The 15691-nt window shown below is 45.9% G+C and overlaps 1 protein-coding gene across 1 annotated transcript in view; it reads right to left on the reverse strand.

Moving 5' to 3' along the window:
• The window catches only part of LOC135385247 (uncharacterized), a 108493-nt gene extending 96336 nt beyond the window's left edge, over positions 1–12157 (reverse strand). The window contains exon 1 of the mRNA XM_064614452.1: positions 11941–12157. Within this exon, the coding sequence (XP_064470522.1) occupies positions 11941–12003 (63 nt within the window). The 5' untranslated portion in view covers positions 12004–12157. The remainder of the gene's footprint in view (positions 1–11940) is intronic.
• Between the last annotated feature and the right edge of the window lie 3534 nt (positions 12158–15691).

A 15691-nucleotide genomic window follows, 5' to 3' on the forward strand; every position in this document is an offset into this window, starting at 1 on the left:
GGATCCTCCATGCGCGTGGGAAGCTGCAGCAACCCGTCGAGGCTCCCTAGCCGACACCAGGCACGAGCTCCACTCCTCCTCGCCCTTGCTGCACGTGCTCACGCCCTCACACTCGCACGTGACATTCCTTGTTCCTCGCCTCACTATTGGCGGCCTTGGCGGTAGCGAAGAGAATGGCCGAGTTTGAAAGCGTCGACGCCACCTCAGGCGCGGACGCCGTCTGTGAGGCTGTAACTACGAACAGTCCGAGCAAAGTTGCCTCCGTTCTGTCAGAGGTCCCGTGGCCACAATATCGGGAGTACTTTAAATTCATCTGAACGAAGGCGAACGGGGATCTTAAGCTGAAATGTTTCCGCTGTGAGCCGAAGACTAAGTTTCTAAGCGTCTCACCTGTCCCTGTCTCTGTTACTCCCAGTTTAGGCGTTACTTTCAATGTTTTGCCCGCAATTACGTACGATTACACAAGAAGGGATGTCTCTGTTGCTCTAGAGTGACACCTATTATAAGCCAAAGGCGAAAGATATGGTCTGCCTATACAGAATTGCAAAAAGTAACTCCACCCGTACTCAGATACTTTTCCAATATATTTGTAACTGTATCTCAGTATTTTTTCCTGTCAGCAGCTCTAACTGTAACTTAATTACTTTCGAAGGCGAGTATCTGTAACTGCAACTTAACTGCAAAGTAACTTTAACAACCCTGGAGACTGTGCAGAACATATCAGTTCATTGAAATTCCTTTCCTTCCCGGAAGCCATTAATGTTCAACATACTTCAAAGCGCTAAAAGCAGGGACAGAGATGTAGACAGGACGAGCGCTAACTGACAACTGAAAAGTATAATGAACACAGGTTTGAAAGCCTAGAGAAAAGAGGGTAAAACCGGTACAAAAGGAGGCAAACAGTTCAAAGTTATCAAACGCTCAATTTATATGAAACCGTGAATGTCTTTTCATGTAAGGTGAGCGAAGGTTGTCTTATGCCCATTGGACCCAATTTTTTTATCTGGAAAGCTTCATTTGTCTCCCTAGTTGTCTGGCTCGCTGAGCGCCCTTTAATCAACGCCTCGCGAAAAACTGTGGGGCGTCCCGACCTACTACAATAGAGAGCGGGGTGGCCCAGCGCGCCTTTCTCTCTATCTGTGCGTGCGCACGTGCGTGCGAGCGTGTGTGTCTGTGTGAGTTACGAGAACAGCGACATGAGCTAGTCGGTACATGACATCCGATTTTTAAGCATGCAACAAAGGGAGGAACGAAAGTCGTCAAACATGAGCTCCATTAACAACTGAGCTTTACTTTGCACACAGACGCTTTTCTTGTGGAAAGGGGAAACGAGGCATACCAGGGAAGGCGAAGCATGTTTACCCAGAATCACGCTCCTCAGGGTTAGCACAATCGAAGGTTCACTTCTATATTTTTGTTTTCGAGATCTAGCGATTAAGAATGCGATTCAGGTCCAATCATTCCAAACCTACATAAAGCACGCAAACGGCATTTCCAGAATAAAGAACGCATTAAAAAAAATCGTGTTGGCCCAAGGAACACGAAAGCTTTGCCTTTCAATTTTCGCGACTTACACACGGTGCCTTTCCGTAGCTTGTTATAACATTCTTGTAATAAGGGCGATAAAGGTCCTTAGAAGACATGCGACAAAACGTGTCCGCAACGAACAAGGCCGACTTTCAGTTGTCTCTTACCACAGCTCGGCGTTTCGGGCCTTCGAAACTCACGGTAACAATAATGTGATATGGCGTGAGTTCGGGCCTTGTTACGAACCGACGTGAAGGTCGTCATGGTGTGTCGGTCAGCTCGATCATGCCGCATTAGTACACTCACCGGAGTACATCACACTGATAAACAGAGCAATTGTGATGTTACCTGGTGAGTGCACCCCCAAGCAGCACAATGTACTGAAAGTCGTGTGCAATAAGGGTGGACGGTATGTGCCTTACCAAAGTTCTTTACTTTCAGGAGTCTGTTCAAGGCATTCCACCTCCCTGCCAACCCCTATAGACGACACTCTGTTAACAAACATGTGATGTCACGATAAGACTGGTTCGAGGTTATATTTTGCTGTGGTGGGCAAGAAGCGAGAAAAACGCATCTGCTGATGGGCCGAAAAGCTAATAAGGTTGATAGGTGGCCACCAGCATGCTTTGCGCGGCGGCATATATATATATACAGGGTGTTCCATTTAAGATTGACCCCACCTTTAAAAAATAATGAATCATCGCAGAAGAATAAAACCAAGTGCATAGTGTTACCAGTGACCTGGAGCATTTAATAGTATTTTTTGTCGCGCAATTAACTGATTAAATAATTAATTTAATTTTCTAACTTTTTAATTAGGAGGATCACACCGCAGATGTCAACTGTGAAGTTGTGGGCGTTAACATGAGAAAGCGAATGCAGTGTGTTGCAACTCTCTAGCTCATACGAGTCTTTTTTTCCCGGGCCAGCAGAAAGGGCCCGGAGTTCCGAAACTACGACGGAATCAGTTTCCGTCCCGCGAAAAGAGCGCTTGATTGCAGCGCTTTCTCACCGCCGCTTGACGAACAAGCATTGATGCCGTCCGTTCCGCTGATGCTGTTATCTGTCACGGGTGCGGGGACACCAGCAAAGTCACTGCGGCGCTTTATCTCTTGATTCTTTGTTTTTTAGGCGTGAAACGACACAATACACGGGAAGCGGAAGATAACTGCTCACGGCTTACCTTGAACCACGAGCGCGAGATTATTAAATCAATGAGAAAGAAAGAAAAGCTGTGGGCTATGAAATTTATGAACCCGCTCTTTTACACCTTTTCATTTGCACCCACTCTCTGCGTTGTAGCACAAGTTATGTCTTTTCCAACGAAGAGACAGTAGGTACGATGCTTGTCCAAGATGTTGCACAGGGCAAGCAAGAAAGGAAGGAAGCAAGCGAGCATATAAGTCATAACAGTAATAATGGGAGGGTTTATGACTATAGGGGAGAGAACGGTGATCATGACCGACGCCACGGTAGTCTGCCTGTGAATTAATTTTGCCCACTTGGAGTTCTCTAACGTGGGTGGAATCTTACACACGGAAGATCGTATGTAAGTCACAGCAGGAGACGGCATGCCTAAGCAATCCGTGCCTTCAAACAAATTGCTTGCGTCTCCGCCCGCGTTCAGAGCACGCGACCTTGGGAATGGAAGCAGGAAACGCTATTAACCAAGCCATTGTAAACTGGCAACCGAAGTTTGTTCAAGCAAACAAAGAATTAAACGAGTAGATAAAAATAGTATGCCTTCTTTTTCATTCAACTTATTTTACAGAACATTGCACGGGTATTTTAACATGACCGAAACATATACTATGTACATTCAGAGCAGGTGTTCGAAAAGATCGCCTTCCTCAGTCACACAAAACATGCATCTCTTGTGTCCTCCGTTGCCCTCCGCAACGTGGCCGCGGGGATTCCACGGCACACTTCCGTGATCCTGGCCTTAAGGGCGTCAGGTGTTGTTGTCTCCTGGTCGTACACGCGACCCTTCAGATATCCCCACAGAAAGAAATCTAACGGCGTCAGGTCTGGGGACCTCGCAGGCCACGACACAGGTCAGTACCTTCCTATCCATCGGCTAGGAAATGCCCTGTCGAGATAGGCACGAGCTTGGCTAGAGCTGTGGGCGGGTGCGCCATCGTGCTGAAACCACAGCTTGCCAAGCCGTGCCAGTGGAACGTTGGCGCAGAACTCTTCCACGGGGCCCAATAGAATCTCATTGAGGTACGTCACCGCGGTCAGTGTCCCATCAAGGAAGACGGGGCCAATGAGAGCTCCGTCGCAGATACCGCACCTCACGTTGAGCGACCACTTATACTGGTGGCGCGTCCTTCCAAGCCAATGCGGATTAGTAGCGCTCCAGTAATGAGCGTTATGCAAGTTCACCTGTGCGTCACGAGAGAAATTTGCCTCGTCAGTCCATATGACACTTCTTAGAAATTGGGGATTCTCATCGACGATCTGCAAAAGCCAGTTGGCGTAGTTCAACCGGCTTTCAAAGTCCTTTTGTTCCAACCTTTGGTGAAGTTGTATGTGGTATGGATGGAAGCCTGCTTCTTTTACCACTCTAAACACCGTACAACGGGACGTCTGTCTGCCTGCTCGCCTCGCGGAGGCTAGCTTCAGGGCAGGCCTCAAGAAATGCCAAGATGTTGATGCGAACATCGTCTGACAGCTCCGCTGGCCTACAACGCTCCTTGATGAACCTGCCATATTGCTTCAGCGCCTCGTATTGACGGACAATAGTCGATGGGTGTGGTCTTGTGCCAGGGTGCCACCTCTGAAATATCTTGACTGCCTTTTTCGTTTTGCCCCCTGCAGCACCTAGGGCAAGGATCGTGTCCGCTTTCTGTTCGTTGGAGTAGGGCATTGTTTGTCCCTCAGAGCGTTCAACAAAGGATGTCGGCACAGTGATAGCCCACAGCTTTTCTTTCTTTCTCATTGATTTAATAATCTCGCGCTCGTGGTTCAAGGTAAGCCGTGAGCAGATATCTTCCGCTTCCCGTGTTTTGTGTGGTTTCACGCCTAAAAACAAAGAATCAAGAGATAAAGCGCCGCAGTGACCTTGCTGGTGTCCTCGCACCCGTGACAGTTAACAGCATCGGCGGAACGGACGGCATCAATGCTTGTTCCTCAAGCGGCCGTGAGAAAGCGCTGCAATGAAGCGCTCTTTTCGCGCGACGGAAACTGATTCCGTCGTGGTTTCGGAACTCCGGGCCCTTTCTGCTGGCCCGGGAAAAAAAGACTCGTATGAGCTAGAGAGTTGCAACACACTGCATTCGCTTTCTCATGTCCACGCCCACAACTTCACAGTTGACATCTCCGGTGTGATCCTCCTAATTAAAAAGTTAGAAAATTAAATTAATTAATTAATCAGTTAATTGCGCGACAAAAAATACTATTAAATGCTCCAGGTCACTGGTAACACTATGCACTTGGTTTCATTCTTCTGCGATGATTCATTATTTTTTAAAGGTGGGGTCAATCTTAAATGGAACACCCTGTATATGCCGCATCTGTATATATATATATATATTGAAAAGTTGAAGTTGGATCGGACGGCTACGTAATTATAGTTATCCCATTTATTTCAACTATATATATATATATAGTTGAAATAAATGGGATAACTATAATTACGTAGCCGTCCGATCCAACTTTTCCAACATTCATATATATATCCAACATTTATATATATATATATATATATTTTTTTTTTTTTTTTTTCATTTTTCATTTCGACCCAATTTTCGACCCAAGACTCTGACACGTAATCTCCCCGGCCGATGACCCAGGAACCTTCCGGAATCTTCCAGAACATGACTCACTGACGACTGCCTCGCAGTGGAATTGTACCAACTGTGACGACACTTTTGTAACCTTTTAAAAGACCTTGTACATAGATTTTCGTCTCAGTCCCGAAGAAGGCGGAGCTTCCGCCGAAACGTAGACTTCCCCAGACCCTTAGTTTAAATGCCAGCTTAATAAATAACTTCCCCTACTCCCTACTTCAGTCTCTGGTGTCTTTTCTCCCCTATCTATATATAAATATATATATATATAGCGCATGTATGTGTTACAGGGTTTGTTAATCGTCAAGTGGATTTACACTAGGATAGTCTCTCAATCTGTTACCTCGCTTTTCCTGAAATCCCCGAATTAAAAACGTAATTAAAGAATTTTAGGTAATTAGACATCTTGCAGTTGCACAGTTTCCTCGAGATGATGTCCGCCTTGCGGTAGCACTTAGCTGCAACAACGACATCTATGCTGTTCTCATAGCTGTTTTGATAAAAATTCTGTAAAAGCTAAAAAAAACATCGTGTATGATCCAAGGAAACTTTAAACCCGCATGTGAGACATAGGGAAAAGTTTGGTGTTTCAAGTAGAATGTAGACTATGAGATTCTCCATTTATGTGATAGAGTGTATATTGGGCACACAGGACGTTGCATACATGGCAAACTAAAAAAATACAAGTGCTTTTACCTTACAACAACAACAACAACAACATAGATGAATGGATGATGATGATAATGTGGCATGTTTCCCTGCATTGAGTGCAGGACCCTACCCCATTGCAAAAAAAGGTTCACATGAAAGGATGACGAGGGAAGGAAATCCCTACAGTTCTTGAAGGAGGCCGGTGGCCCTCAGAAAGGAAAGAAAAGCGCCAAGTGCACGGCACTGATGTGTAGGGTTACTCCATGGGCCGAGAACTTTGCAGATGTTGAATGGCCTCTGATCCAGCATTTCAAGTTGACATTTAAAGGCCCGTCGCTCGCATACGTACTGGCTGCGGTCTTCTATAATGTGTCGGATTGTTGTCGGGAAGCCAAAAGTTGTACACAGCGCCGTGTTGCTGTGGCCCAGCCTATACCGGAGTGCAGGGGTGAATGCGACGCTAAGTCGTAAACGACGCACGAGAGACGTAAAGAGGCGAGGGAAACCGCCTGGCATTTCAAATAATACACTTGGGTCAACAGCATACAGAAGCGACCACCGGGTGACCACCTTGCAAAGAAACAAACAAGTGTACCATATGACGAACAGTGTCGGGAAATCTGGGTGCGCATGTCATCCGGTGCGGGTGCACCCAGATTCCCAAGGAAGCCAAGAAACAACGGTAGCTCCCCTTCCAGGACAGAAAGATAAATATTTGAAGCATTTCTAACCGCCAGAATTGAAAGAAAATTGCAGAAGTGAATCCTCCATTTTGCTAAATCCTGATGACTGTGATTATTTGGACTTGGATACATGTACTTCGCCTTGCTGGTACGTTGGGTTTCTTCTTTAAAAAAAAAAAAAGAAAAAAACTTTATTTGTTGTTTTTTGTTTGTTACGTTTGTGTTGTCACGTCAAACAAATTTCTTTCCAAATGACTGTTATGAAAGCGTATGGTTGAAAAGTAGGGTGTAGCTGTTAGTTGGGTGCGCGTTTTTCGTCTTTCGTTCCCCCCAGCGTTACTTTGTGCTTTTCAAGCCCATGAGGCTGGTGACGCAGTTGTGGCGGAAATCAAGGTCGGGGTACTGCTTAAAATGAGCCTTTACAATTGTCAATACGAACGCATTAAAAAAGAAGAGAAGAATACGCGGACCATTCCAGCCGACATCGTTTCTTTTTCTTCTTTTCGCAACACACAAGTATGCATATACTGATTGCAATAAGAATAAATTGAGTGACGAATTCAACTTCGCCTTCTTTTCTTTTTCGTTAACGTTCCAATTCATACTTATTTTGTTTTTCTTGCTTCTCCCATTTCTTCAAAGCAATCTTCATATAAGCATTCCCCAGAAATTCGGCAAAACGATGTCGGTATGCACGTTGACATCCCGAGGCTTACGTAAAGCGAACTTGTTCGCAAATGGTCTACCAGAATCTGTCAAAAAAATGTGTTATTCTGTTATTGCGCATAGTCGTTCGTCCACTGGTCGTGTCTTGAATAGTTCAAACAAAGTGTTCGTGGACGTCATTCTTTATTCGTGAATACAGATAATATATTTGCTTATCTTCAGTTCAGTTCCTTCCATTTTTCTTCACTTCACTTCACCCTAACGTGAAGATGAGGTCACCGCACCGTCCGCTGAGATTCGGACAAAACAATGTAGGGGAGGTAAACATTGCTTCCAGCACCGTGTGTCCGTGGTTTCCGGCGCACGTCAAAAGGAAAGGTGGTCCAAATTACCCGCAGTCCTACCCTGCGGCGCGTGCAACATGTCGCCACACTGCGCAGACACACACATAGTTGCAAGGGTTGAAGTATTAACTCCTGTCCCTGTCGATCAGTTTTTCTCCCTGTGAATCTCAGCCTAACACTAGTGAGTGCATGGAACGTTGTATATTAGGAAGGCTTTTTGAAAGTGTGGGATAAGTGTAGCGTAAGAAGCGTGACTGGATTGATCGGTTCAGTGATAGATGTCATGTGAAGACTGTCTTTGTCATCAACGAACTGTCCGTAGCGTGTGACTTTTACTTTTCAACAATTCGACAACCAAATTCGAAAGACACGAAGTTGAGCCTATTTTTACCACATCACGCATTTAAGTTTTTCTACCAGCCACTGAGTAGGCAAATCTGACGTAACCCATTCGCACGAGGGAGCTATAACGAAGTGTACATTCGCAACTTACGGCGGACTCCTGCGAGAGCTCCCGAGTGGTCTTACGAGGAAAGATGGCGCCGTACTTCGCAGCGCTGGATTTTAGAACGGCAAACGAAGACTCCGTAATACGCGCTCATGCATTGCACTTTGCCGGAAGTCCTTGGGGACCATTCCCCGTAGCGTCAATAGAGCACTTGTTTACTTGATAACCTTCAATAAGTGCTTCAATTTCGCACTCCGTAAAATTGGGTCGTAACGCGCTTCGCCTGTGATTTCATGGCATCCGGTATCAAGCCGAGAGACCAAGAGCACGTGTAGTAACACAACAATTGGGGACGGACAACTACTTCCTCTAACGGGACGACTCTTACTGGTACGACTGCAGTGTTTCGTCATCGTTACCGTAGGGCGCGTTAAGTGGCTGCTCCGGAATGCGTGCTTGACACCTTTACCAATAATTGACAACGCTCGTACTCCGGGTTTGAAACGCCAGTACGCTCCTCACGCCCAAACTTTTAGAGGGTGCACGAAAAAGAGGTATCGTGCTCCGTCATGTAACCTCTTCGCTCATCTCCACGAAAGCGATGAAAGAGAACGCTAGATGCGGGACGGCACCAGAGCAGAGAGTGTAGAAAAAGAGAAAGCTATCAACGGCAGCACATCGAACGTGTTGAATCGTGCCGTTTAATAGCTGAGCCAGGAACACGGACCAGCTCCCGTGGCATAGTGGTTAGGATGATTGCCTTCTACGCCGACACTGGGAGGTGACACGGGTTCGAATCCTGTCACCGGCTGTGCTGTCTGAGGCTTTCCCTGGGTTTTCCGAAGACTTTCCAGACGAATGCACAGTTCCCCCTAAAGCGGGCCCAGGACGCATACTAACCTCCCCCACTGCATCCTGCTGTCCTCGCTTCATCTGTCCACGTCTGTACGCAGCTCATAGCCACAGTTGCTTCGCGGCGCTAACACGGAATTTAAAAAAAATCCAGGAACACGGAACTCGGATTGCCAGTGAAAATTTAGTCTCGCGCGCGTTGGCTGTATCCACTTGACAGGAAATGAACAACTTTATCTTGCTCAGCAAAGGCGGTCCTCTCTCCACTACGATAGCTTTGTGAACCGTGCTCTCACCGCTAACGACGCTATCGTACACGCTTCGCAGGCTGCGACTTCTTAGGCGATTGGTGTTTGTGTATCTGACTTCCAGGGCCATAGACTCTGATTGGTGCGAAGGGACACACATGTAGCAGATGTAGGATGGCATAGGCGCATGCCAGATGGTGGACGAGATCCACGTAGAACGCAGCCTGAGCTTGAGAAGCAAGCAAATAAGGACAACACAGACCCGCCTGTGTCGTCCATACGTGCTTGCTTCCCAGGCTCCGTGTGTGTTCTCTATTGATGCACACGTATTAATCCTACGTGCCTGTTCTTTATGTATGTACACATAGGCGGCGACTGGGAAGGTCTTGCCTCCCCCTCCCCGACTTTCCCAGGCGCCCCTCCGAGAAGTCTACCCTGCTGACAATGAAGGTGAACGTTTCGACAGATATCCTAAAAATCGCGTGTTTCATGCGAGTCCTGTAAACATTTGCCGCACAACGTCCCAACACGGAATCCCCGACACCCTGCCCAACCACTGTGTACGAAAAGGGGCAGAGTGAAAACTCTCCGCCCATGTATGTACTGTGCTCGCTACTTCCAACTAATCCGATAAGCGCTCGGCTGGCGGCGAACATCGCAATTATTACCGGGTCTGACTCATGTTCATTCCGGGGATGGCAGGATGTTGACATACTGTCGCTTGTTGTCAACACGTGTGGAAAGAGACTCGACAGAAAAAAAAAAAAAAGAAGAAAAGAAAGAGCCTCCGGGACGACATTGCAACGTTTCTGTATTGCCACTTACCCTTTTGTTATCAGCTGACTATGTGCGGTGCAGCGTCAAGCCTGAGGGTCGCGGACCGCCACATGTGCTATCCTCCTTTCTTTTTCCTTAAAAAAAAAAAAACATCCCCCCCCCCCATTCTACAGTCTTCTTTTTACGTCTCTGTGTCCGTCGCAGTGTCGTGACTTAGTGAAATGCGGAGCCTTTATCATCCGGACTTCACACATTATCATTACCCCATATCAAACAAGGTTTTATCGTAAACTTGCGCAATAAACTTAAAGATATTAGTGGCAAAACAGACACGTTCAATGTCTTCCTGAAGGTTGCCCCAGATTTTGTTTCGCCGCTAGCAGAGCGCTTATCGGAGCAAGGTCACGGCAATGGGAGATTGGTTGGAAGGTGCGAGTGCTCTGCACATGTGTCACACATGGAAGTCTTTCCTGCCTTTGAAATTCCTCAGCAGAATCTTGCCAGATCGTCACTTCTGATGCCTGTCTTCTTTGTCTGGACATAAACATCCTGTTGATCCCGGTTTGCTCCCAGGTGCGAACGGTGCTGGAGACGTTTGCAATGTTGTGGTGGGGTACGAACTGCCCAAGTGCGATTTTTTTGCGGTGTTGCGATTTAACGGCTCGTACAAACTGAGAGTTTCTTTCTGATTCTGTGCAGAGTAAAAAAAAAAAGTAGTGAGAACAGCACTGATGCCATTTTTGCTGGCGCGTCATGCGGTCACCCTGTGGGAAAGCGCATGCAACTACTGGTCGACTGATAAAATGTGTTAATTTACTAGTTGCTTGGTGGGAGGAATCCTGTAGTCAACCATTATTTCAAAAAGCAATGTTTGCGAAAATCGTGAAACGAGCACGAACTTTGAGATATAAACCGCCAAATTTTGCCATGGGAATGACCTAAAACCACAACAATGCTACGTACTTCTGGTGCTCAGTAACGTTGATACAGCGCCTACTCCAATGAGCTCTGTTCCTACAAAACGGGAACGCCCATCGCCCGGTTTGCGCTCTAGCAGTGTGTACTTCCTGCGCATTTGCACAGCAAAATTTACATTTCGGTATACAGATTTATGTCGCAGACTACGTTCTTGTTTCAGGACTTTTAACAGAGGGTGCGTTCATATAATGGTGGTTCCAAATTCATATAATGGAGTGGTTCCAATCGTGCTGTATCGCCAATCCTGCTGTATATCCCCGAAAGCCTCTCATTAATGATTAATAACTATAAAGACAATACATTCTGCACAAGTGCTGGTCACTCGTCGTTGCAGACGTCAACACAGCTGTGATTATAAATATGACCTCGCCCATGATCAGCGGCAAAACTGTTTGTAAAGGTTATTGCTCTTTCTGTGTGTCGTTTTCCAAGTTCTTTCTTCGTGGGCAATTAGTTTTATTCGATACTGTTTCAGTAAGACACGTAGATGTGCACATGAGGCGGCGGACCTCTGACGACTCCCGCACATCGGGCAACGGGCGGGAGCTGGGACTCACTGAGACAATGCGATACACGCCCTATAACCCTATAAGGAATACGCTATCATGTTGCATGAGTTGGAGGAGAAATATGTAATAACCACGACATGCTGTACAATTCACACTGGTAAAATGCGTTAGACTCTTAATTTTATGCCGATGGGGATATGTCGGCGAGCGCCGAAACGGAAGATAAATAAAATCAGATACCTTCAAAATGGCGTTGACTATTGCGCGTAATGAGGACGAAGTGCTGGGTTTCTCAAACCGACCGCCTGTTAGATTGAACAGTACAGGGCACCTCTGTGGCTTATGTGCTCAGGAATGCATGCATCATTTAACACCGCGAAGCTAAATCTATGAAACCTGTCTGCCAAGTAGACTACTTCTCCGAATACACACTGAGGACAACAATGCGAAATCGGAACAGGCTTACCGCAGCGTTCAATAACAGCACGGCGACCCACAAGGGAGTGGAACACGTAAATATCGATCTCATGTCCTGTTGTTTTTCCGTAGCTGCGTAAAATGCTCGTCCCGTCCACTCGAAACTCCTGCGTTGGGAATGAGTTCCGAAGGCGACCTCGACTTCTGAAGCACCCGTATCATAAAGTACTCACAGAGTCGTACCTACTGTATCCGTAGCGTATGACAAGAGCGGCGTTTCGAAGAGGGAACAATGCGTCTGTTATCAGGGGAAATATGCGTCATCTAATGGCATGAACAACACTAGAGCGTCACAAATAATAGCGAAGCAAAGGCAACTGCCATTATTTCAGCGGAAGATAGGCATATAGGAGACCGATCTCGCCCACGCTCCATTTCACATCTCAGCCATTGCAATGAAAATAAACATCAGAGAAAGTAAATGTCAAGCGGCTGCGATATTACTGCATCGCTCATAAGCTCAATCTGAGACAAGTTATCTGGCTATGTCATATGTACCCTGAAAGTAACAGAAGGATTAATATGACCTGAAAAATGCGCGTTCACGGGGATTTCTTCCTACGATATGTTGGTTTATTGGTGCCCAAGAGCAGTCATAACGTCCTCTGATATTGGCGGACACCGTCGAATTCGAAGGTACAACAACAGCAACAAGAACATTATTGCGAGATGTGACCGTGCGGTGTGATGTGAGATGTGATAAAAGTGACTATTTTCGGTAGTTTCACAAATATATTTTTGTGGGTTGCAGTATCACTTTAAAATGTGGTGCAATCTACGAAAATGTCGCCAAATGAATGCCCTATCGAATGATGTAGGTTTCAGAACCAACACGGTTCATGTATTTTCAAAATTAATTGCGAAACAGCGATTTGTCGCAAACTTGCACAATAATCTTAAAGATATAATGGCAAAACAGAGACGTTGCAATGCCTTCCCGAAGATTTACCCAGATTTCGTTTCGCCGCCATCCCAGGGCTCGTCGGAGAAAGGGCGCGGCCATGGAGGTTGCTTGGAAGTTGCGAGCACTATACATACGTCTCATACGGCTTGGGACAAAAGTTTACGGAACATAGAGGTGTCGCATTTCTCCATTCGAGCGACACCCTAGCAGTAAACAGAAGCGGACACGCATACTCAGAGATGGACACAATGGCCGTTTCTTATTCGATCTCCTCCAGGTAACGAGCGGAGGGCCACTGCAGTGAAGCTACACGTCATTGCCGTGTTCCGTTTACTTTCGTCCCAAGCTGTACATATCAGTCTTTTCCGGCACTTGAAATCCCCCAGGACAATCTAGCCAATCCTGACTTTTGATGTCTGTGTTCGTTTGTCTGGACCATGAACTTCGTGTTGATCCCGGTTAGCTGCCGGTTGCACGTGCGAACGCCGATGGAGACCCCGACGGAGATGAGACGTTTCCAATGTGGTGGTGGGGTATGAACTGCCCAAATGCTCGCTAAATGCGATTTTTTTTTACGTGTTGCCATTTAAAGGTTCGTCCAAACTGTTTATTTCTTATTTTGTACAGAGTAAAAAAGTTGTGAGGGCAGCACTGATACCATTTTCGCTGGCGCGTCATGCGGTCAGGCGGACATCGTGTGGAAATGTGCATGCTAACTGCTGAACGACTGATTACATAAAATTCATTAGTTAACAAGCTGTTTTTTCTTCTTTTTTTTTGGGGGGGGGATGTGCGAGAGCAGGATTGGAGGCAAGAATTACTTGAAAACACAATCTCTTCAAAAATCATGAAACGAGCACGTACCTTGAGATATAAATCGCCAAATTTTGACATGGAAATGACATGAAAACAGAGCAAAGCTACATACGTCTGGTGCTCAGAAACGATGATACAGCGCCTACTCCAATGTGTTCTGTTGCTACAAAACGGGAACGCCCATCGCCTCATTTGCCTTCGAGAAGTGTGTACTTGCCGCTCATTTGCACAGCGAAATTTATATTTTGGTATCCAAATTTATCTCCCATAGCACGTTCTCTTATTAATAACCATAAACGCATTAGCCATACTCTGCACAGGTGCTGGTCACTCGTCGTTGAAGACGTCAACACAGCAGTTATTATAATTATGTCCACGCCATTGATCAGCGGTAAAACAGTTTGTAAAGCGTATTGCTCTTTCCGTGCGTCGTTGTACAAGGTCTTTAGTCGTGGGTAATTATATTATCCGTGGAAAGGTAACGGTAATGATATCGGGAACAGAAACGGTATATTACCAAAATTGGAGATGGTAACGATAACGGAAACGGAAACGCATACCACGGTCCTCCATTACAGGAAACAGAAACGGAAATGAAAATTATCTTCTGGTATTGAATTCGGGTAATGGCTTTTCCTGTTGTCCGATGACATTTGAGTGACTTTTCATTTTGTTTTAGTATTTTGATAACTCCATTCCCTGTAATGCACTAAATACTACACGGGAGCATGGAAACAAAACGCAGTATTGGATCTCGAGGGTGCTTCCCTCGGTAACCTCGTCCCAGTCCGCATAACTTCATGACATCATCACATGACTATACTCAAAATAGCACGTGGATAAGAGCACACGATTTTTATTCCATTCTTTACTTCATTTTCACTTCATCGTTTCATTTCATCATTTCAGAAACAGATAACGGAAACAAAAATATAATAGTTACCAAAATGGTAACGGTAACGAAAATACGTTCGTCACCCTTCGCTGGACACTGTTTCAGTATAACACACACATGTGCACATGAGGCGCCTGCCTCTGACCGTTTCTCTAACAGCCTTTCCATTACCGGAACCAGTAATGGAAACGAAATTGAAAGGCTGACATCAGAAACAGATAACGGAAACAAAGATATAATAGTTACGAAAACGGAAACGGTGACGAGGATACGTTCGTCACCCTTCGCTGGACACTGTTTCAGTAAAACACAGAGATGTGCACATGGGGCGCCTACCTCTGATCAGCTGTGTAACAGTCTTTCCATTACCAGAACTAGTAACGGAAACGTAACGGAAATGAAATTGAAAGGCTGACATCAGAAACAGATAACGGAAACAAAAATATAATAGTTACGAAAATGGAAACGGTGACGAAGATACGTTCGTCACCCTTCGCTGGACACTGTTTCAGTAAAACACGTAGATGTGCATATGAGGCGGCCTACCTCTGACCACTCCAGCGCATGGAACAACGGAACTGGCTCTGGGACTCACTCAAACAATGCGATACCACGCATAATCCTGAGCAATAAGCTATCATGCTGCATAAGTTGCACGACAAATATGCAGGAAGGAAGGTATGCTGATCCACACAGGTAGAATGCGTTACATGTAATTGAGTGCATGCACTCAAATTTATGCCGATGGGGATATGTCGGCAAGCGCCAAAACGGAAGATAAACAAAATCAGAAACCTTTAAAATGACATTGGCTATTGCGCGTGATGTGAACGAAGTGCCGTTTTTTTTTTCACACTGTCCGCCTGTTTGAAAAATGGCGGCAAGGGCACTTCTGTGGCTTGTATGCTCTGGAGTGCATGCATCATTTAACACCGAGAAGCTACATCTGTGAAACTTGTCTGCAAAAGTAGATTACTTCCCCGAATACATAATATTGTGTACCGCGGCTTCCATGCACCATGTCTACATGTATGAAAACCGGACGACGTATATGTACATAGACGGCCACACTGCGAAATGTGAACGGGCTTACAGCGACGTTGAATAACAGCACCGTGGTCCACA

The sequence above is a fragment of the Ornithodoros turicata genome, chromosome 2, assembly GCF_037126465.1.
Source record: "Ornithodoros turicata isolate Travis chromosome 2, ASM3712646v1, whole genome shotgun sequence".
NCBI classification, from domain to species: Eukaryota; Metazoa; Arthropoda; class Arachnida; order Ixodida; family Argasidae; genus Ornithodoros; species Ornithodoros turicata.